At 45.0% G+C, this 21,512-nt stretch overlaps 2 protein-coding genes and 1 pseudogene across 3 annotated transcripts; 1 reads left to right on the plus strand and 2 right to left on the minus strand.

The window, feature by feature from the left end:
• Positions 1-1,103: 1,103 nt before the first annotated feature.
• On the plus strand, positions 1,104-8,145 carry LOC133924495 (delta-1-pyrroline-5-carboxylate synthase 2-like). 2 transcript variants are annotated; one of them, XM_062370078.1, is made up of 21 exons: positions 1,104-1,495; positions 2,183-2,254; positions 2,331-2,434; positions 2,538-2,640; positions 2,731-2,892; positions 3,084-3,361; positions 3,955-4,105; positions 4,218-4,382; positions 4,483-4,560; positions 4,692-4,781; positions 4,865-4,951; positions 5,053-5,139; positions 5,210-5,306; positions 5,420-5,523; positions 6,147-6,222; positions 6,322-6,472; positions 6,544-6,612; positions 6,757-6,823; positions 7,391-7,461; positions 7,632-7,721; positions 7,789-8,145. In XM_062370078.1, the coding sequence occupies exons 1-20, from the start codon at positions 1,124-1,126 to the stop codon at positions 7,708-7,710; spliced, it is 2,463 nt and encodes an 820-aa protein (XP_062226062.1). In that variant the 5' UTR covers positions 1,104-1,123; the 3' UTR covers positions 7,711-7,721; positions 7,789-8,145. The 2 variants fall into 2 exon arrangements, with proteins under 2 accessions (XP_062226062.1, XP_062226054.1); XM_062370070.1 differs by having other exon boundaries at positions 7,632-7,711.
• A 1,157-nt stretch (positions 8,146-9,302) lies between these two features.
• LOC133885677 (pentatricopeptide repeat-containing protein CRR2, chloroplastic-like) lies at positions 9,303-11,064 on the minus strand (annotated as a pseudogene).
• A 4,977-nt stretch (positions 11,065-16,041) lies between these two features.
• LOC133924510 (BEL1-like homeodomain protein 9) lies at positions 16,042-20,696 on the minus strand. Its single transcript, XM_062370089.1, has 4 exons — positions 19,481-20,696; positions 18,361-18,737; positions 17,092-17,152; positions 16,042-16,915 (listed from the first exon to the last, which is right to left on the minus strand). Exons 1-4 carry the CDS (start codon positions 20,174-20,176, stop codon positions 16,334-16,336), a joined length of 1,716 nt encoding a protein of 571 aa, XP_062226073.1. The 5' UTR covers positions 20,177-20,696; the 3' UTR covers positions 16,042-16,333.
• Between the last annotated feature and the right edge of the window lie 816 nt (positions 20,697-21,512).

Below are 21,512 nucleotides of genomic sequence, written 5' to 3' on the forward strand. Positions count from 1 at the left end.
CCGTGTGATTAAGACTCGTGGACGGTAGATATCAAAAGCTCATGCATAACTCTCATATTTTATATTTAATTATCATAGAAGAGATATATATATATATATATATATGTATATATATATTCTAGTCAGTAGATATAGATGGAAGGAAACAATATTTTATTAATATTTTTTAATGATGATAGCATCTATTAATTACAGGTTTTCAAATTAATTGGAGGTTTCCAAATAATTGAGAGGGGAGAAGATGAGAACCAACTTTGATTGTGGACTGTTTGATTGTGTAAGATGTACGATGGAGATCATTTGAATCTGCCACAACTCATCTATTTTATATGACTAGTTGAATGCCCGTGCATTGCAATGGGGGCCAAAATTTTTTACAAGATAATATTATCGACTGGATGAAACGCTTCACACCATATGTGAAAATGCTACTGTGGTTGTGTGCCTAGGTGATAAGATTTTCAAGGCGCATGCTTTGGTCGGCTATATTGGAACTCAGTGTAACATTTGAAGGGAAAAAAGAGCAGTGCGACGGTGCATGATCTAACTATGATGCATAGCTCTTTTAAAATGATAGATCAATCACAATAGTTAACAAGTAGATAGGATTGGCCATCTTCCACATGATTCAACGCCAAAAGATGCATGAATTACCATAGTGCCACCCACTGAGATGAAATCCCGCCCATATCTGGTCACCCCTCCACTGTTCAAGCTCCTCCAGTCGACGCTCACCATAAGACCACTACAATTGCGTTTAGGATGTCGAGATAGTACCAAAGCAATAGAGTATAATTATCAAGACAATAGAATATATTATCAGACAATAATATTCAACTTGGTAGAAATAAGTGAAACTATTTACACATTTCAACCAACAATAATAGGCCACAGAGTAAGATCTAAAAATAATCAATTTTAAACACATAATTTTTTATTTTAAAATTAGTCCTAATTTTATTTAAAAAAATTACATGTACATGTCGCTGTTGAACGAGTCTAGAGTTACCATTTTTTCAAAATGGATGTATATATTTAAATTTTTATTAAAGAAATGTAAAAAAAACTCCCACACGTGGTGGCTCCTATCTCGCCGAAGCTAGCGGCCGGGGTGGGCTAGCCGATGGTCACGGGCCGTCGCGGTCTCTGCTCGCCGCAGACGATCCAGGAGCAGGCGGCGCGCGGCAGATCTCGCCACATGCGTGGCCCGTGGGGGGCGGCGGAAGGGGCGACGCGACGCGGCTTTATAAAACCGAACCCCCCCACTCCGTATTTCCCCGTCCCCGTAGCGCTTCTGTTCGGCGTCGGCCCTCCGCACCTGCGCTCACACCGAACACCGCACCGAGCCACTCGCAAGGAAAGCCGCCGCGGCGAGGAGGAGGAGAAGAGAGAGAGAGAGAGAATGGGGAGAGGAGGGATCGGACGTGCGGTGGACATGGAGACCGCCGACTCCACCCGGGGGTTCGTCAAGGACGTCAAGCGCATCGTCATCAAGGTGATTTGTCCATCTATCTGCTGCTGTTTCCCTCGATTTTTATCTCCTTCCTTGTTTGTGTGTGTTTCTGATGCGAGGTGGCATCTCGTCTTTGCGAATGCCACCGTTGTTTCGTTTAGGGTGGTCTTGTCGCGCGATCCAAGATTGAGCGATTTTTCATCGATGGAACGGAGGCTATCGAAATCGATTTCAATCTGATGTCACGCTGTTTCACCTTGATTTTCTGCGTGTTCTGAAAAAAGGGACAATACATATTTTTTTTAAAAAAATTCGTACAATGGCTAAAATAATTTTGGAGGGGAAAAAAATGTTCCATACGACCACAAACCAACTCCAAGATTTGCTTGCTTCGCGAACTACCGTAATTTCAGTCTATTGTTTGCGGATTGCCTGTTCTTCTGGAATTAATTGATATGCGAATATGTGGTAGGTGAAACGCGAGACAGTGAAAAAAAAAATAACTGCAGATTGTTCAGATTTTTGTTCTGTAGTGACATTCCGCGAGTCATTAAGATAGGATGGTGTCAGCTTTGGCATCCTACTAGTTAGTATTAGTTAGATAAGATTCACGCGCTAGATTTTTGGGACTTCCCACTAAATGACGACGATGAAGGACATTAAAAGTAAATTTGCAAAATATTGTTGTTCTGTTCATCGGCTTCATCTATTTAGTATCTCCTGTTGCAGGTGGGCACTGCTGTTGTCACCGGGCAGAATGGCCGATTGGCTATGGGTAGGCTCGGGTCTCTATGTGAACAGGTAAAAATTAATGTGCTTCGACACTGGAGTATGTGGTTTCAGTACCATTTAATCGTTAACCTGCTTCGATTTTCAGATTAAGCAACTGAATTTTCAAGGGTATGAGGTGATTCTGGTCACCTCGGGAGCTGTTGGTGTTGGGAGGCAGAGACTCCAATACCGCAAGCTTATCCATAGCAGGTTGCAGAGAGTTTGGCTTATATTCTCAGAACAGTTTGCCAGTGTCCTTTAGCTTCAGTATATGTATATCGGTTCGGTTACTGATCATTCTTTTTGCTTGCAGCTTCGCTGATCTGCAGAACCCGCAGATGGACTTTGATGGAAAGGCCTGTGCTGCCGTTGGTCAAAGTGGCTTAATGGCGATCTATGACACGTTATTTAGCCAAGTGAGTCTGCTTGCTCTGATGAATCTGTGTACCACTAGTCGAAAAGTTTGATGTTATCCTGTTTCTAACAGGAAGCATATTTGATTGCAGCTTGACGTAACATCATCTCAACTTCTTGTGACGGACCGCGATTTTAAGGATCCAAGTTTCGGCGACCAGCTTCGCGAGACTGTTTTTTCTTTATTAGATCTCAAAGTAGTACCACTATTTAATGAGAACGACGCCATCAGTACTAGGAGACAACCATGTGAGGTGTGTTTCCTCTTAAAACTTTACTTTGAGCACCCAAACTTTAGCTTTTTGTATTTTCCCAATTGTGATTTCTGCACTAGGAGCTTAATTGTTGGCTGTGCATGAACCTTCCTAATTCACACCAACAATCGCAACTGATCCATTCTTAGTATTTCCACTTTACTGACTATAACGATAAACTTAACTTACAGGATCCATCTGATACATTCTGGGATAACGACAGTTTGGCAGCTCTCTTGGCAGCAGAACTTAATGCAGATATTCTTATCATCCTAAGTGATGTGGAGGGACTCTATAATGGTCCACCAAGTGATCCTCAATCAAAGATTATCCACACATACATTAATGAAAAACATGGGAAGCTAATTAGTTTCGGAGAGAAGTCTCGTGTAGGAAGAGGCGGAATGCAAGCTAAAGTGGCTGCTGCTGCTAATGCTGCATCAAAAGGCGTACCTGTCGTGATTGCAAGGTGAGTAAAACTTTTTCAATGCTATTACTGCGTAAATGGAGAAATATGCATATCTATTAAATATGCCGCACCACCTCCTATATATCCATTGTAAGGATCCTATTTTTCTACCACTAATGATGATGATGGTTGGCCACCTGCTGATACTGCGCTGTTGTTGTTGCACAGTGATTACGCACTAATTAATCATTGAACTAGTGGGGTACTTCAAACACATTCCATTGCAAATGTTGGTAATAATATGGAGTTAAAAACTGTGAATGTGCATTAGGTAATCCAATGGGGTCCCAACTTTGGCAAGCTTGTATTTCATATTTAATTGAATGGTGTTTTAGCATAGAATCTCTCATCTTGAAAATTCTGCTTGCCACATTTAGTGTGTGTTTGCTTTGTTGTAAAGATTATGATCTAGAAAAGCCTAATTCATTATTCATAAGTAAGCAAGCTTGCTGCGCGTTTTATTCCTATTGATGCCTATACTCCAATAACTGACTTGTGATTTACTACTGTGAATCTGTGATACAACCAAATCTAGTTATGATTGCTTTTAAGACACTTCAGAACAAATTCTAACTTTATTACTATCTATGAAGTGGTTTTGCAACAGATAGCATTATTAAAGTTCTCAGAGGAGAAAAAGTTGGTACACTTTTCCACAATGCAGCAAATATGTGGGATTGTTCCAAGGAAGCTACAGCCCGAGAGATGGCAGTTGCGGCGAGAGACTGTTCAAGATGCCTACAAGTATAATTTTTTTGTGAAACAAAAAACTATTGAAAATTTCAAATCATCTTAATATTTCAGGTTTTCTGAATGCCTCTACTAATTTATTGTATTGCATGTGACACCTAAACAGAAATTATCATCTGAGGACCGTAAGAAGATTTTGCTAGATATTGCTGATGCTCTAGAAGCAAACGAGGATTTAATTAGGTCTGAAAACGAAGCTGATGTCAAGGCGGCGCAAGATGCAGGTTACGAAAAATCTTTGGTTGCTAGGATGACCCTAAAGGCAGGAAAGGTAGCTTTCTTCTTGACTTTTTCACTCATCAGTTCTTTTTTGCTCATATGAAATGTTCCTTCTTGATTTTAGTATTATTGTATTGAATATATATGTGCAGATAACAAACCTAGCGAGATCCATTCGTGCAATTGCGGACATGGATGATCCTATTGCCCACACATTGAAAAGAACAGAGGTGAAAGCTATGGATCGTATTTTAATATCTCAAAAGGGAATAAGAGACATGCTGTGATATATGATTTACTAAGGCTAGATGATAAGCTCCTGCAGTTCGGATTTTTAAACAGTCAAGGATTCCTTTTGTAGGTTGCTAAAGATCTGGTTTTTGAGAAAACATGTTGCCCATTGGGTGTTCTCCTAATTATCTTTGAGTCACGTCCCGATGCATTGGTCCAGGTAATCTTTGTTTCAGTAATGAGCTATATAAACAATTAGATGCAAAGTCAATAGTTATTTATGATTCACACACTATTGTACAGATTGCGTCTTTAGCAATCCGAAGTGGGAATGGTCTTCTTTTGAAAGGAGGAAAAGAAGCTATGAGATCAAACACAATATTACATAAGGTATTATACATTAGCTAGCTTCTTGAGCTAATAGTAATGAAGAAATATATTTCTTAGCTTAAATGGGATTCCAAGTTATTAATTTATTGTTTTTTCATTAGATCATAACTGGCGTGATTCCAGATGTTGTTGGTAAAAAGCTCATTGGCCTTGTAACTAGCAAAGATGAAATTGCTGATTTGCTAACGGTGAGAATGTAATGCAATTCTTCTTATGATAATTTTGTGCATAAATATGTCTAAACTCAGATCTTTGCAGCTTGATGATGTGATTGACCTTGTCATTCCAAGAGGCAGTAAGAATCTTGTTTCTCAAATCAAAGCAGCAACCAAGATTCCAGTTCTAGGGCACGCTGGTAAGCTATTTTCTAATCATATCTGTACAGCATGGTCATATTTAAGCATAGGTTGAAAAATTATGTCTGTGATTTCAGTAACACTGAATAAAGTTTTTCCCATTTTTCTTCAGATGGTATCTGCCATGTTTATATTGATAAATCAGCTGACATGGATATGGCAAAACGTATAGTATTGGACGCAAAGGTTGATTATCCAGCAGCGTGTAATGCAATGGTACATCTCTAATTTAATTTTTTAGTAATGCCATGGTGCATATCTAATTTAGTAGTTTAGTGAGTGCAAAATATTCAATGCCCATGTTCCTGAATTAAACTAATTCAGTAATTTATTATTGTCCAGTAGAGTTGTCCTGGAAAAAAAAAATTCATAGCCTCATAGAAAGAGAGTCTTCCTTGTTGAGTTGATACCATGCCTTTGCTATTACTTATTTGATTACTTTTTGTCCATTTCTTTTTCACAAGTTTGTATTTGTGTTTGACATCATTGCTGTTAGTCGGGCCAACTCAAAAGCATATGTATTCAACTTCTACCTCAAAGACAAGTTTTTTTCCTTGTGAGAAATATCACAATATTTAAATTTTTATGGCTTTTCCACATAACATGTTTACTAAACAAAATTTTATTACCATTTTCTTGCAGAACATTGATTTATTTTCAAATGCAACACAAGATTTGCAACATGTAGCTACTAAATTAGCTCTTAATTCTCTATATCTTGAATTTGAAGTATCTGCCTCATAACATATTTTATTAAAAGAATTTGTTATTAATTTAGGAGAGTGTTCTGTTAGTTTAGTTTAAAATTTAATGCACATTCTGTACAATACTTTGTGCAGGAAACATTACTTGTTCATAAAGATCTGAACAAGAGTGAGGGCCTTGATGATCTATTTGTGGAACTTGAAAAGGAAGGTTTGAACTCACACTCTTCCAGTCAGACGCTCGAATGAACACTGAGTTGTTATGATCACTATATCATTAGTTTCAATTCTTAATTGATTCGTATTGCAGGAGTTGTTATTTATGGTGGGCCTGTTGCGCATGACAAATTGAAAGTACCAAAGGTAGAATCATTTCGTCATGAGTATAGCTCAATGGCTTGCACCCTTGAATTTGTTGATGATGTACAGTCAGCGATTGATCATATAAATCGTTATGGAAGGTATGCAGGTTCTATTTTGAACATATCACCTCATCAATTGCCTACTTTTAATTAATTTGATTCTTTTTCAGTGCGCACACGGATTGCATTATCACAACTGATGAAAAGGCTGCAGAGACTTTTTTGCAGCAAGTTGATAGGTATTTTAAACATTCTTTCAGTGGTTTTTGTGCTTGCAACGTGTTATGCAGCATCATTTGTTACTGATTTGTTTGATAAAACTTCTATTCTATGATGGATTTGGATGTAATGATTGCCATGACATTTCTGTTGAACTGCAACAGTGCTGCCGTGTTTCATAATGCAAGCACAAGGTTCTGTGATGGGACTCGCTTCGGTCTAGGTGCAGAGGTACCTCATTTGGACTTGTGTTTTGTGCACACTATTAGTTCCTTAGTATTCTTTGTCACTTTGTAGCGTGAACTGTTCGGTTTTACATGCCAAGATCATTTGTTTCTATTATTTTTCCATGTGCTTGAAGCCTTGAACTATTCATCAAACCTATTGAAGTTGTAGTTTGTGAATGGTTTTCTATAAAGCGGGTTTAGGATCGAATGTTCAAAATTATTGTTTGGTAGAAGGATAATAAGGTATAAGTGAACCCTCCCAATTAATTGTAGTTAGGTCTAAACAATCCCAGAGGATTTTAGCAAGGTCATAAAATTAAAACATGGATCAGTGTTACTATATGGATGGACTTTTCAGAAGACCATAGAATGTAAATTACTTCGGTGCATTGTTCTACATGCAGCATTGCCTTCATAACTAGGAATGTTAGAAATTTAAGATACATGTCACACTTGGCGTAAGTTAAAACTTTAAGTTGTCAAATACTAAAAGGTTTCAGGATTGAAATGGTCCTGATGCACTAGTCTTCAAATTATTTCCCTTTTGAACCTTTTCAAATGTCTTGCATAGGTTGGCATAAGTACAGGGCGCATACATGCTCGTGGACCTGTTGGTGTTGATGGGCTTATAACTACACGCTGGTATGTTTTTATCACATGAAAATGTGGGCATTTTCCGTCTCTTGTTTCTTCAGTGTATGAGATTTTGCCTTTAGCTCCGCTGCCTTATCACCAGAGGGAAAGAACGTATTTTTGCTCACACTATTATATGTTCACGTGATACTTATGATTTTTTTTTTAACCATTTGTAGCATTCTACGAGGGAGCGGGCAAGTAGTGAACGGTGACAAGGGAGTGGTATACACCCACAAGGAGCTTCCTTTGCAATGAGGCTAGTAATGGTATACACTGCTTCGAAACAATGCCTTACCGCAGCAATTTACTAACCTTCAACTCCTGCCATTGCAGGCAAAGGACCTCTTCTGTAAAACAATATTTTGTAAGCAACCACTGAACTCCCCCTTTGGAGTATCCTATTCTCTATGCAATGCAACGGAGACAGCACCTAAATGTCATCAAAACGAGGGAAGAAACTGATGTGTAGCTCAGTGGTGCCTCCTATTCATTATACAATGATTTATTTATTATTCAGACCATTATGGTACGAGGCTACCTATATATAAGTCGTACTTGTAGAATCATCGAACTTGCTTCGATACATCTTTACTATAGGTGTAGCACCTAGATGATGTACGATGGTTTCGGATGAAGCATCGAGTCCGTTTTATGCTTATGATAATACAAATATATGATGAGCGCCTGAAATCTGTGATGGACTACATGGATACGCCTTGCGAGGTGATGCTTTGACACCATCCCAATCCTACTGGCTGTGGCGGGCGGCCGGAGCGTGGGAGGACGTCCCGCCTGCCGGTTGGTAGGAGGCCGGAGCATGGGAGGACGGTGTTGGTTAGTTGATCTCTTCCGAGTTATTGCGCCTCTTCTGCGCTTCTAGTTCTGGGTGATCTTCGAGTCAACAACAGTGCACACAAAACTTCAATTACATCAAATAATTCGCCAATAAGGTAACCAATCTTACAAAACCAGCGGGTCGCTAACATTGCTATCCAAATGGGCCGTGTCTACTGAACCAGCCTGAGGTTCGACATTGTAGCCATGGTCTACGCATATCACGGCTTGAGAGTAAGCGGTCGGGTCGGCACAACACGATTAGCTAAGCTAAATTTGGGCCAACGTCTCAGCATGATGGACCGACATGACCTGACTTAGACAAGTCAGCACAGCTACGGCCCAGCATGGGCATGACCTACCCCACCCAGCCTCGCCTTGCCATATCGTCATGCCACCCTACCCACACGCCATGCTACCTCACCCTCACGTCACCACCCCGCCCCCTAGCCTCCCCCACCCGGTCGCCCCACCCCGAGCCGCTGCTTCGCCTCGTCACGCCGCCCTGCCCCGCCTTCGTGTTGCCCCACCCCTTAACCTCTCTGCTTTGCCCCGTGCCGCCCTCCCGCCGGGCCATTGAGTCAAGCATGCCGCAACAGTGCCCGAGCCGACCCAGCACGACACGTTGACTGACTCAACAGACTGTGCCGTGGACCACACCTTCGGCACATAGACCGACACAACACGGCCCGTTAATTTTACTGGACCTGTCAGACTGTGCCATAACCGGACCGAGGCTAGCCACGTCCGTGCCGAGCTAGCCCAACATGCCCACATGCACGGTTGCAGATTTAGTATTGCAAACGTGCCATGGGAAAATGACTACAAAAATGTGTTAAAAGGGGTATCGTTACAAATGTGTCAAAATTGTCCGGCAGATGTTCCAATTTTCTCCAGACACTCAGCAGATCGATTTGAGGCCCCTCTTGAAAAGAGATCACCATGCCTAGTCTAATCAAATATGCTTAAGGCTGTACAATGGTGTCAAGGAAACAATGGCTCCTCTTCAGTGATCATCCAATATAATCAGTAAAGATAAAAAAAAAGAGTTTGCAGCATCTCCACCAATAATCCCCGCATGAGCAAACTCCATACCTGTAAGTGGTGAAACCGATTCACATCCCTCACAACAATCACCCACTGTGTGAATCTGGAGATGAACTTGATGACTGAATGTCAGTCTTCACAAAGCCTCAGGTTTTTTTGTGATCCTGATAACCTCTCCACTGCCGGTGTTGATAAGCCCAAAAGCAACGGCCGGCTTCTCACTGTGACCAAGCAAAATCCTCTCTTTCTCCTTTTCTTCAATATCATACAGAACAAATCCTGTGTCAGGGTCTCAGGGACATAGCCCTCATTCTTCATCTGTGTCGCGAACTCACCTATGAGAGCTTGCAGGTCCTCCACCTGTGGATTCTTATTGTCAACGGATACAAATGAGTACAGCTTCTTCTTCACCTCTATCCAACTACAACCATGTACCTTCTCCAGTGCATACTCTTCAAGTAACTCCTTCAGCACATCAACTTGGCTCTGCAACTTAGCTCGAGTTGATGTGCATCCAAACGCCCAGCACGACCAAGAAGGTCGACCATGCATGCATAGTGCTCCGCACGAGGTGTGACATTGTACTCCATCGATTCAAACAGCCTCTTTCCCTCGTCCACAAGTCCAGCATGGCTACAAGCCCCAAGGACACTGACAAATCTGATGATATTTGGCGGAATGCCCTCCTTGACCATTTTCTCAAACATTTGGATTGACTCACGGGCAAAGCCATGCATTCCGTATCCAAATATAAGTGAATTCCAGGACACAACATTCCTTCTGTGTCTTATCCAATTGAAGATGTACCGCCCGACTTAAGGCAACCACATTTCATGTACATTGCCATCAACGCGTTCAGCACAGAAACAAGTGAGTCAAAACCCCTCCGAAGGATATATGCATGCAGCACTTTGCACAAGCATGCAAGACGCTGACAACTGTGATCGAGTTTGGTACCAGGTCTGCATCAGAAGCCATCATCTCCTGGAAGAGTTCAATTGCATCACCAGGGCGCTCGTTCTAGGCGTAGCACCCAACCATGGCACTCCATGGCACAACATTCCTCTCGGGCGTTGAAGCAAATACACGCTCTGCGTAGGTGACAACCCCAAGCTTCGCATAGCAGTCGATAAGAGTCGTGGCAACATGCGTGTGCAATCTATATCCGCGGCGGATGGCCTGAGCATGCATCTCCCGGACACGGGAAGAGGCCGGAGCGTGCGACGCTGACGCGATAATGCAGGCCTTAAGGCCGTGCGCGTAGCTGCAGCTGTCGACGGGGACACCGAGCCGACCCATGTCGAACAGGCGCGCGAGAAACTCCTCGCCATGGTCGGCGAGCGCGAGCGCGTTGAGCATAGCGTTCCAGACGAAGATGTTCTTCACGGGTGTCTTGTCGAACACCTGGCACGTGGCCGGGAGCTAGCTGAGCGCGGCGTAGGCATCGATGAGGCCGGTCGACAGGAAGGGGTCTGAGCGGAACACCGGGTCGGCCTCGAGCCGAAGGTGCACGGCCGCGGCAAGCGCGGCGTCCTCCGCCAGCGCTGCGGCGAGGAGGAGAGACTCGTAGGTGCGTTCGCTGGCGACGCCGACACGCCTGAGCCCGACGACGCGGGCGCGAGTGACGCCAGGCACCTGAGGCGCGTCAGCCTCGGCCGCCTGGGCCCGAACGGGCGGGGGGAGGTGGAGGAGGGAGGTGTGCGGGGAGGTGGGGGCGGGGGCGGACATGGGGATGGGGCGGAGGAGGCGGCGGGAGGCGAGGAGGGGCGTCACGGTGCGGCGGCGCGGGAGATACTTCGAGCTGGGTTGGCTCCGGTCGGAGGTCGTGGAGTGGAGGTGGAACGGAAGCGGGAAGCGCCGCGCGGAGGTGGAGACGCGTGCGGCTTTTTGCAGGATTTTTTGTGGTTTTGGCAGGCCTATGGGCTCTGTGTCCTTGTGCGGGCGCGGTGTTCTTGGGCTGCTCATGGGCCGAGATGGTGATTCAGACACCGCGGAGAGAGTTCTCGTTTGGTTTTGGGTTGTAAACAGCAGTTTATAGGTTTAAGCTCCTAAATTGCTTCTGTAGAGTGATTATTTGAAATTAATTAACTGATATGAGCTTAAAAAACTAACTTATCCTGATTCACTTTTTCTCCTAGAATAACTTACTCTATAAAATTTACTCTTAAAAATCACTAGATAATACCAAATAGTCTCTTAATGTTTAGGCCATCTTCAACAGATACTCTAAAAATTCATCCCCTATAATACTATTACAGCATCCTTTAACACTATTACAGTATCTCCTATTTTTTTCATCTCCAGCAGCTACCATATTTCCTATATTCTATTAATCTCCCCCTCCCCTCGGGTCCACGTGCATACACCAGCTACAGTGATACGTGCTCCAACCGGCCTCAAATTTGCTGCTCCCAATTTCCAATTGGTATCACTGTAGCTGCTGAAAAGGTCGTATGCTGTAGCTGCTGGAGACGTATACTGGAGCTCCAATCGGTAAAAATGCAGATGCGGCTCGTTTGCTGGTACTGCTAGAGAAGGCCTTATAGGATCAAGATCCTCTGTAGTTGAGCTATAATGAAGTGCATTAGGAGCACTCTACAGTCGTTGATTTCGAGTGGATGAAATAGATTAACTGTTACAATGCTACACAATACCAGTTGCTATAGTACAACCCACTCGGCTGTAAAATTGGACATTATTGCTAAACACCGATATGGATGCTCTGTATTAATAATTATTAATGTAGAGAATCACTGTGTAAACAGTAATATGAGTCAACTGATACAGTTTCTGTATTAATTAATTACTATCTACTGTGGCAAACAGTGTTCGATTTTAATACGAAGCGAGCTTGTACGGTAGCATCTAATATTGTGGCGATTGATCTAATTCACCCACATCGAAATCAACAGGTGTGGAGTGCTGCTAATGTACTATCTGCAGTCCCGAACTCCCGATCCGTTTTTACAACCCAAAATGTTACTGCAACGCCGAGACACTGAAACTAAGAACGTAGACAAGATAGACTTCCTCATCTACTTCGTCATCCTTCCTCTAAAATATATATATATTTCGTCATCATATGAGGAGTATGTCCATCGCTCTAGACTGACATTGGCGTGAAGGTAAATGCCTTCACAGTGTCCAGTCTGAGACAAGAATCCTTGACCGCGGAGCAATTCTAATTTATCTGTTCATGAACATTGCTAGATGTCATCTGAAGGCCTAATTCCGCCCGTCCGATTTGCGCTTAGATATTCATTAGCTCGACACCTGAAAAGAGCATCAGAAGCAGAATCGAGGCATGCGCACATCAGCACTAGCTAGTACTACTAGCCGTAGCCAAGCTAGGATTGAAGGGTTTGCGTGATGCCGTGATGGGAAAGAGATGTTGCCGCATCCCATGACCAATCCCATTCGATGCTCCCTCGCACTGCTCTCCGTGTCATTTCCGAGGAAAGCAATTATTCTATGCAAAACAGTATGAGCATGTCATTTCCGAGACAAAAGCAGGTGATGTGCCACTGCCACTGGCAGTGGCAGTGCCAGTAGCGTATAGTGGTGGGAGCAGAGGCACCATCAGCACCACTGACTTGCGTCAGATCGGATTGGCCGAGATGAGTATCAAACAAACCAAACCAACCAAGAATTTTAAAAAGCGTTCCAGATCCAAAGAGGGATCACAGATCAGCCATATCTTAGAGTGGAAACAGCGTATGCTTAACGAGAATCAGCCAGAGGATTGCATCAAGTAAAGGAGACCAGGTTCTCTCCTCCTCTCCCATTTGTTCATGTGATATGCCTAGCTATGTGGCTGTGCCCATGCTATGCTGGTTCCCCGAGATAAGTATATGCAAAGAAAAGTGGAGGCATGTTCCTGGAGAAGGAAGCAAGGAAAAACCTAGTTTTACTGAAGCTTTCTTTTTAACAACTGTTTCACTGAAGCTTTCGACTGTGCCATGGTGATCAAAAGAGCTCTGAGATAAGTTGGTTTCTTATTTTAGAAGTAACATGAGGTATGCATGACATAGAACACTCTAGTTGCAGTTCCCAAAGTTATTTCACACCATAAACTAACAAATCTATCAGTAATACAACAGCCAACACATGTAATTTGGTGAACAGGAAGGATAGATTAAAGCTCCAGTATATGCGGGAAATAATAGCATTTTTAGATTTAATTTAATTCAATTTTTAATATAATATAAATATGAATAAATACAGATAATTAATTATCGATTAGTTCGAACGAGTCCCAACAAAGTTCGAGTAAAATTGACTAGAATTTGATCAATTCTAATCAATCTCGACTAGATACTCGAGAAGTATCTTGACTAGTTCACTTGAGAAATGTATCGACTAAAACACTCGAGTAGTATATCAACTAGTTAACTCGATTAAACACTCGAATAGGATTGTAGTTTATGTACCCGATAGTGATGTAAGATGCAGAAGCCCCTATGATATCAATGCAATAGACGATGACAAAGATAAAGTAGTCGAAATTGATCTTAATGTAGCAGACAGCGACGACAATGGCAATGTAGATGAAGTAGCACACAATGATACAGAGGAAGTAGATAGTGAGCAGTTGCAAGAAGCGCTTCTCAAAAATCTTATTTGTCTTCTTCTGTTGCAGGATCAAGAGTGATGGGTTTCGAATACCTGCTCTTCTGTTCATTGATGCACGCCGGTGTAGCAGGATAGAGTAGTCTACGTGCGACGGCGCAGCAGAGAGAAATTAGTAAAACCCTAATTGCGAATATGCAAGTTATGTCTCTCCTTTGTACGGCAGCTGACGGATATGTATAGAGAGAGTCGTGTGGTTGAGACGCGCCACGATCAGAGATGGTTACGCCGTCACGATCAGAGTTTTGATTGATACGATTTTTATATATTTATCTGTTTGCTCACATAGGAAAAAAAAAGAATAAATCGTAAAAGAAAGCCGAATCTGCGTAAACAATTGAATCCGATTTTGATAGACCATTCATGCAGGTGTCGCGTGCCCGCACCTTCTGCCCTCGCCCTGGCCATGGCTCAATGCAGCGCGACGAGCGAGTGAGCTTGTGTTCTTCTAATCCTCTTATTCACACATGCTAAATAAATGAAGGAGAGAAACCAATTTAAATTAGTCTCTATCTACATCTACTTAGTAAGATGAACTAAAAACACATCTTTCTTATAAAGTTAAGCCTTTAACATTTTTTTTAAGTTATATAATAGACTAGGCTTATATATTGTAACATAATATAGCTTTAGCACGTATACTGATGCTTAGAGTTCAAGTCTAAAGTTCCACATGACTGATACTGATTCGAAGTGATTCATGAGATGGATGGTAACTTTCCACTGGTAACTCGATTTCAGTGGTTCTTGCACAATGGATTGAACAACATTTACATGACCTGACGCCTAAAAAGGAAGCAACAGTACTCTTTTCGACTATGAACAGAAGCCACAGTAGTTGCTACACTTTCTTCAGAGAGTTGGTAGTAGCAGTAATCACTGACGTGCATGGATTCCCTCCGAGCAATAAAACAACGTGCGTGGAGCCATGGACGATGGATCCCAGAAGAAGCAATTCTCCAGGCACCATTCTATGGCCCCTTTTACAGGTTTTTTCCTGCCTTTTTTCTTAAAAAATAGAAGCTATATGGGAGGTTGGTTCTTGGCTTTAGCTTTTGGTGAGTTTTAGCCGGTTAAATGGTGGTTATGGTCGAAATAAATTATAAACTGATAAGTAAGGTGAAATAAGATTTTTTTTGATTTTTATGTGCTGATGAAGCAGTTATGGCCTCATCAACCTAGTAGAAACTCTAAAACCGCAATCTAATCCTGTTTGGATACGATGTGGTTTTATAGCTTATGGAAAAAAAACTCTGACTAAGAAAGTGATTATAGCAGTTAAATTTTGGTTGTTAATTTTTATAATAAATTTTTAGTTTCTTAGTATAAAAAATCAGAAAAGCTTATCTTAATATATTTCTTAGACTCAATTTATTTTAATCATAGCTACTTACTCAATCGGCTAAAACCTACACGAAATCGAAAAAAACAACCTCTTTAAATAGTTTCAGACTTTTTTAAAAATAAGTCTATCAAAAGGAACCTCCGTACAAAATCATACACCTATACAAACCTCATGCTGCAAGGGAATCAAGAGCTAGCACAGTTTACTATGCCCAGGCAGCATGGTAACATTGTCCAAGACAAATCAGGATCCCATCATATCTTTGCCATTTGAGGCTCTGTACAAATATTTTAATGCATCCATGAGAAACCAAGCCAATCCACAGCTGACAACCTGACTGACACCTGAACAGAATCTATTAGCGAGACAAACCAGGTTACTGTACATGTTAACAGATGGCCAAATAATAAATTGTCCAAACTTTGTTTAATACTAATGTGTGCTTGCTTTGTTTAACACTACTACACATGAAAAGGGCAGCAAAACAAGCTGAAAAGATAAGGCTAACTGGTCATATTCTAATTCTACAGCGACAAGATAATCATAAAGCTTCAGCGATAGTACAGATAGTAGATCAACACCTCACTTCTGGCCATAAACAAGCTGCCTTTATAATTTTCGTGCCATGTGGGAAACACTTTCTTGACTTCACATTACTAGGCCCAAAGCGATAATGTTAACAGGTAATCATCAGAGGTTAATCTAAATGGGTAGCAAATGGCAAACATGCCTTGGGAAGATATTGCCATGCTCTCTATTAGCCCAGGCCCCATGAGGTGTCAAGTAACTGACAGCATACCAGCTGGATCTACATGAAGGGCACATCAATGTCTTCTCCACCCTCCAAAGAAATTGATTCAAACATTGATTCAAACTGATGATCAAGCTAAGCCGCCAAATGATCGACTTATATACCATCCTAACATACTAGTGGTACATTACATGCATGTGCATCAGCACACTTCATGCAGCAGCAAGCTGATGATCGATCAAGCCAGCAGCACTGCAGCAGCCACCATGACATCACCCAACGAAATCATGCACCAGATGGCCACCAATATCCTTGGCGAAATGCCGGTCCTGGCCTCCGAATGAGCCCATCACGTAGGCGGCGTCGCTGACGTCCTCCAGCCCGAAACGGTGGGCAAGGTTGGACGGGAGAGACGCCGGGAGCGGCTCGGCGATGCAGACCCTGTTGTTGTTCTGGTGAAGGCCTAGGGTGAGGGAGACGCCGCCGTTACCCGCCCCGCCGATGCCGCCGCCTGCTCCGACCTGCTGCTGGTGCTGCGACGTCGACAGCGCGTTGTACGCGAAGCTTACCTGTCCCTGGATGGAGTGGGACATCTGGGAGAGCTCGTCGGGGAAGCCCTGGGAAGCAGGGGTGTTGTGGTTCCTCGTGCTGCTGCTGCTTTGCCCAAGCTGAGATTCGGAAGGATCGGAGGGCTTCCTGCTGCACTCAGACGAATGCTGGTTTTGATGATGCATGCCAAACTGACTCTTGTCAAGAGCTGGATGCTTGTGCATCTGCCTCATCTCGAGGTTGTGAATTTCTTCCACCATTGGCTTCCACAACCGGACCCTTGCATTAATAAACCAGTTTGATACCTGCACGAGTGTTACTTTAAGTCATCAGAAAGTTTCAGAAATAAAAATACAGACCAGAGCAAGCTTGAAGTAGTAGCAGAAATGAGTGGAAACTGGCAGTAACCACAATAGTGAACAAAGCAGGACCTTCTATCCTATCTACTGCAATACATACAGTAAGCTGCATTGCTATTTACCTGGTTCCGTGTTAAACCTGTTTGTTTAGCCAGCATTTGCTTGTCGCCATCAGTAGGATACCTGGACAACCAATATAGTATGGGAGATTATTCAAAGGCGAATGAATCGCCAATAGTCAACAAAGTCGCACATAAACATTGCGGAATTTGACTAGCCATTCCATCAAATTGCCCCAGTGTGCAAGAAAATATAGAAGAGGCTAGGTGACGATTAGATCAGCACATCAAAGACAATTATTGTGGTCAAATGCTTCTCATTGTTAGATTCTTTCCAAAATTGTGCAATGCGGTCTGTTGACACTAACGAAAGGTTAATTAAAAACTGAAGCCTTTGAAAAGAATGTTAGATATCTAAGCACTGATTGATATGGGATATAACCAAAAGGATAAAAATTGACGAACTGTGGATTTGACGCCTTTTTTCCACCTAAAGGCTAGGAAAGACAAGTACCAATAATTAAGAAACTGGTTGGACTCCAGATGCTATCAATTTAAGTGACAAATTATCAGCAACTCAATATGTTGAACCTGTACCAATCAATTCGACGTAACCAATGGGGCATAGTTAAAAGTTAACATCATACATCATGCTGAGTGATCATGGTGTTTAATATAGGTTGGTGCTACTTAAGTTTGGTTGGAAATAAAGCTCAAGTTGTGGCACAATCAGCACGTACCAAAAGGATATACATCAGACATTGGGTCCCTTACCAAACTAATGCAACAAGGCACCTAACTGTACTTCGAAGTTATGTGAATGTACTGCTACTATCTAACAAGATCCACTAAACCAGCCGCTCTTGTACAGCTAAAATGCACTTACACGGACAGATATAAAGGCTGATCATTCATCATGTTAGAAACTCCATTGTAATGATTTGGAAGCTGTGACGTTCTACACGCCAGTTTTACATAATGATTCGGAAACCCAGGAATGCTTGCAGTCACCAAAACATGTAGGAGGTTCCCATGATCTCTCCATGCACGTCACAGATCACCGTTTGAGAACGCATCATGGCACCATGTCCAATAAACAGGAAGCAATCATGAATGGTCAAATCTCCATTACCCCACAGGCTAGCAAAGATTTGGAGCTGCCAATCCCAATCGTCATCGAAACAAGTAATCTATGAGTAATCGCGATGCTACTCATCCTATGAGTCATGACCATAATCATCATCTTGAAAGAAGTGCAGTCTCACGTAGTCACGTGCTAATGACATTCGATTACCATGGAAAAGAACAGTTTAAAAGGGCAAGAGGACTTACGGGTGCAGGAAGTGTTCGAACAACCAAGCGCGGAGGACAGACACGGCACGCTCGGGCAGCCCCCTCTGCGGCCGCCAGATGCTGTGCGGCTGGCCGAACGCAGTGGCGCTGCTCCCTCTCTGGAAGCCAGCGGCGCCGCCACCGGCCGCAAGCCCAAACATGGCGATGTCCTTGCTCAGCCCCTCCTTGGCGGCAGCAACCTTGGTCGTGTTGCGCAGCTGGCTCTGTATCATGCCCTTCAGGCACTTGAAGTGCTTCGCCATGGCCCTCAGTGCCATCGCCGCGAACGGGGCGGCATTGCTGAACCCGGCCACGGTCTCGAACGAAGCGATCACAGCCTGGGCCTGCTGGTAGTACTGCCGGTACCTCTTGCAAACCTAGAAAAAAAGCATCGTAATTATTGGATCACAACTCAATAAGAGAGGCTGCATATTAGACAGCTAATAGCCTTTGAAACAAAGAAGAATTCTAAGTTAGGAAAAGGGAGCAGCACGCTTTTGTTTGCATGAAGACACGACATCGACAAAGCAAGCATGCTTCCCAATTATGGAAGTAAGGTGCTATTAAAGAACTCGACCAAACAAAATCGCCCATTCAGGGTTCCAAAAATAGAAGCCTATCAAGGACGAATCATCGGAAGACATGAAACGGCGACACCATTGTTCTTTTCCTTCCGGTGACATAAGGAAGTTGTTCAGAGCATCCAGCATCATCACTTTGAAGGTACCGTTTACTCCTAATTTCATGTAGATCACTACGTTTCAAGCAACTCCTATAGCTAAACAGCCATCAAAATCCAATCTTTGATGAGAAAACAGAACGAACACACCTGTTCAATGAACAGTGCGAACCGTAAAAGCGCACAAGCACGGAAGGGAAAAAACTCTGAAGATGCACTGCGAGTATCAACTGCGGAGGAAATCATCATCAAATCGAAAGCACATGCAACTACAGTGAACAAAAGCAAGCCACCACTGCAGTAGTGATGTGACCTCTAGCAGCAAGATTCTTCGCCACCCAGAGGGAGCGATAATCGCAATTCCGAAACAAGACGAAGAAAAGATGGAGACCACAAGAAACCTGGAAGGAGGAACTGAGACGAGGCCGCAAGGTAGCTCACCTCTTCCATCATGGAGATGAGCCTCGTCTTCTTCCACTGCTGATCGGCGCCGGAGATGGGGCCGGCGTCGGAGACCGCGCGGTCGCCGCCGTCCATGTCGTGATCGATGGCCTCCATCGGATCCGCATCGAGCAGGCCCTCGTCGGAGACGCTCCGGTCGACGTGCGCGGCCGCGCCACCCACGTCGCAGATCTCCTCGAGCAGCTTCTCCGCGGGCGCGAGGAACCGAGACCGCCCGAGCACCGCAGCGTAGCCGGTGAACGGCCCGTAGGGCCCCGAGGGGGCACCGAGCCGCCTCCTCGCCGGCGGGGGCGGATTCGACGAGGAGAGCGAGAGCGCGAAGTTCTGCGTCGGGATCTGCGGAAGCGGCGCAGCGAAACCGTGTGCCACGAGCTGCGCCTGAGCCAGCGTCGGGCTGTGCGGGGAGTAGGACGACGTGGAGGACGCGTACGAGTAGAACGCCGGGGGAGGCGGCGGCCATGCCCCGGACTGCTGCTGTGCAGACGCGTGCGGGGGCGAGTCCGCCACGTCCGGCGGGAACCGGAGCTTCTCGCGCCGGCTGTGCTGCGGCACGTGGTACAGCTGCCCAGTCACGTGCTGTCCATGGTGGTGCAGCAGGAAGTCGCCATGCCCATGACAGTGGGGCTCAGCGCCGCTCCCCGCACCTCCGCCGTACCCGCCGGCGGCGGACGACATGGCTAGCGAGCGAGAGATCAAGCACCCTCTCTCCCGCGTGCGCGTCGGCGCCCGCCTCGGGGCTCGCGCCGGCGTGCAGCACGTACTCAGGCGTTGCGCGCGCTAGCAACGAGAGCGCCTGGCCCGGAGAGAGTAAGACACTAAGGCCGGGCGAGCGTGGGCGAATGGAGGCAACCAAGCAGGAGACTAGAGCGGAAACGGCTCCGCACTTTCCGAGCGCTGGTCCTGCCTGCCCTCTGCTGCCGCCGCTGTTGCCTCGCCTCTTTTGCTTGCTTCTCCCCCGCCTATTTATCTCGCCACCCTTTTCATTTTCATCCCTGCTTTGGCCCGGCCCGGTGCTAGACTGGACTGCTGGTACTGTCGTTGGGTTCCGGGTGCCTTTCTTTCGGCAAAGCCGAGAACTCAACCGAGAGAGGTGAAAACGAGGCGAGCGAGAGCTGCCGCCGGAGGGGCAGGGAGATGGTGAAAGCGAAAGCAGAAAGGGCTGGCCAGGTGAGGTGAGTGAGACGGGAGCCCCCGTGGGAAGGGAACGGGTAAAATAGACGGGAGCCGCCCCAGCTGAGGTCGCTGGCGTCCAAGGCGGAAGTGGATGCCCGTGCCAGGACGTGCCCTGTCCGCTGTGGCGCGCGCGCGCGCGTACTTGCTTGTTGGTTTGGCCCCTTGCGCGGCTTGCGGCGAGAGGTGGCTCCGGTTTTTACCGCTGCCGGGTGGGTCTGGTGATTCTCGCTTCTCTCTTCTTCCGCCCCTGTTTTACTACGGATCGCCTCGCCCGCCTGGTACACTCGCGCCGGTTTGACCATTCTGGCAGCAGCAGACATTCCATGTGCAGCGCGATTAAGTCCCTTAATAAAAATGTACTAACTGGCCTGCACAGCGCTCCCCAACCCTAGCTGCTGGCCAGTTGTGCGTTTTCACCCTGATGAATGTACAGATCAATGCGCCCGTGCGTCATACCGCCGTTTGTCATTTACCCGATCAACAGCTCCCTCGGTTGGCCGAAGCAAGGTTTCTTGTTTTTTAACCAAAGCAAGTCCAGATCAGAGGACCATAACAAAACTGCTCCCCTTGGCTGCTTGCGTAGCGTGGTGGTACTACTGTACTAGCTGGGTGCGCTTCCCCCTGCCTATCCCAGCTTTCTCCCTTGACGCGAGCAGCAGTAGCGCGAGCACTGTAGCAGTCGGAGCGGAAGCAGCAAATCATACGCGCCCTTCAATGCGCTGCTCTGCTGCCCTCCCAACCAAACCGGACACACCCATTGGGGCAGCGGCCGGGCCCACGGGTCACTCATAATTGGGCCGCGAACAAGCAATCAACCCTCTGGGCCCCACCCGCGACG

The sequence above is a fragment of the Phragmites australis genome, chromosome 1 (assembly GCF_958298935.1).
Source record: "Phragmites australis chromosome 1, lpPhrAust1.1, whole genome shotgun sequence".
In the NCBI taxonomy this organism is placed as follows: domain Eukaryota; kingdom Viridiplantae; phylum Streptophyta; class Magnoliopsida; order Poales; family Poaceae; genus Phragmites; species Phragmites australis.

Bases quoted from the DNA above. Each gene is read 5' to 3' on its own strand.
- LOC133924495 (XM_062370078.1), top strand. From the start codon at position 1,124: ATGGTCACGGGCCGTCGCGGTCTCTGCTCGCCGCAGACGATCCAGGAG. The intron at 3,362-3,954 runs GTGAGTAAAACT...CTATCTATGAAG, and splicing joins GTACCTGTCGTGATTGCAAG to TGGTTTTGCAACAGATAGCA. The intron at 5,140-5,209 runs GTGAGAATGTAA...AGATCTTTGCAG, and splicing joins AAATTGCTGATTTGCTAACG to CTTGATGATGTGATTGACCT.
- LOC133924510 (XM_062370089.1), bottom strand. From the start codon at position 20,176: ATGTCGTCCGCCGCCGGCGGGTACGGCGGAGGTGCGGGGAGCGGCGCT. The intron at 18,738-19,480 runs GTGAGCTACCTT...CTTTTTTTCTAG, and splicing joins TCATCTCCATGATGGAAGAG to GTTTGCAAGAGGTACCGGCA. The intron at 16,916-17,091 runs GTAAATAGCAAT...ACACTCGTGCAG, and splicing joins CAGGTTTAACACGGAACCAG to GTATCAAACTGGTTTATTAA.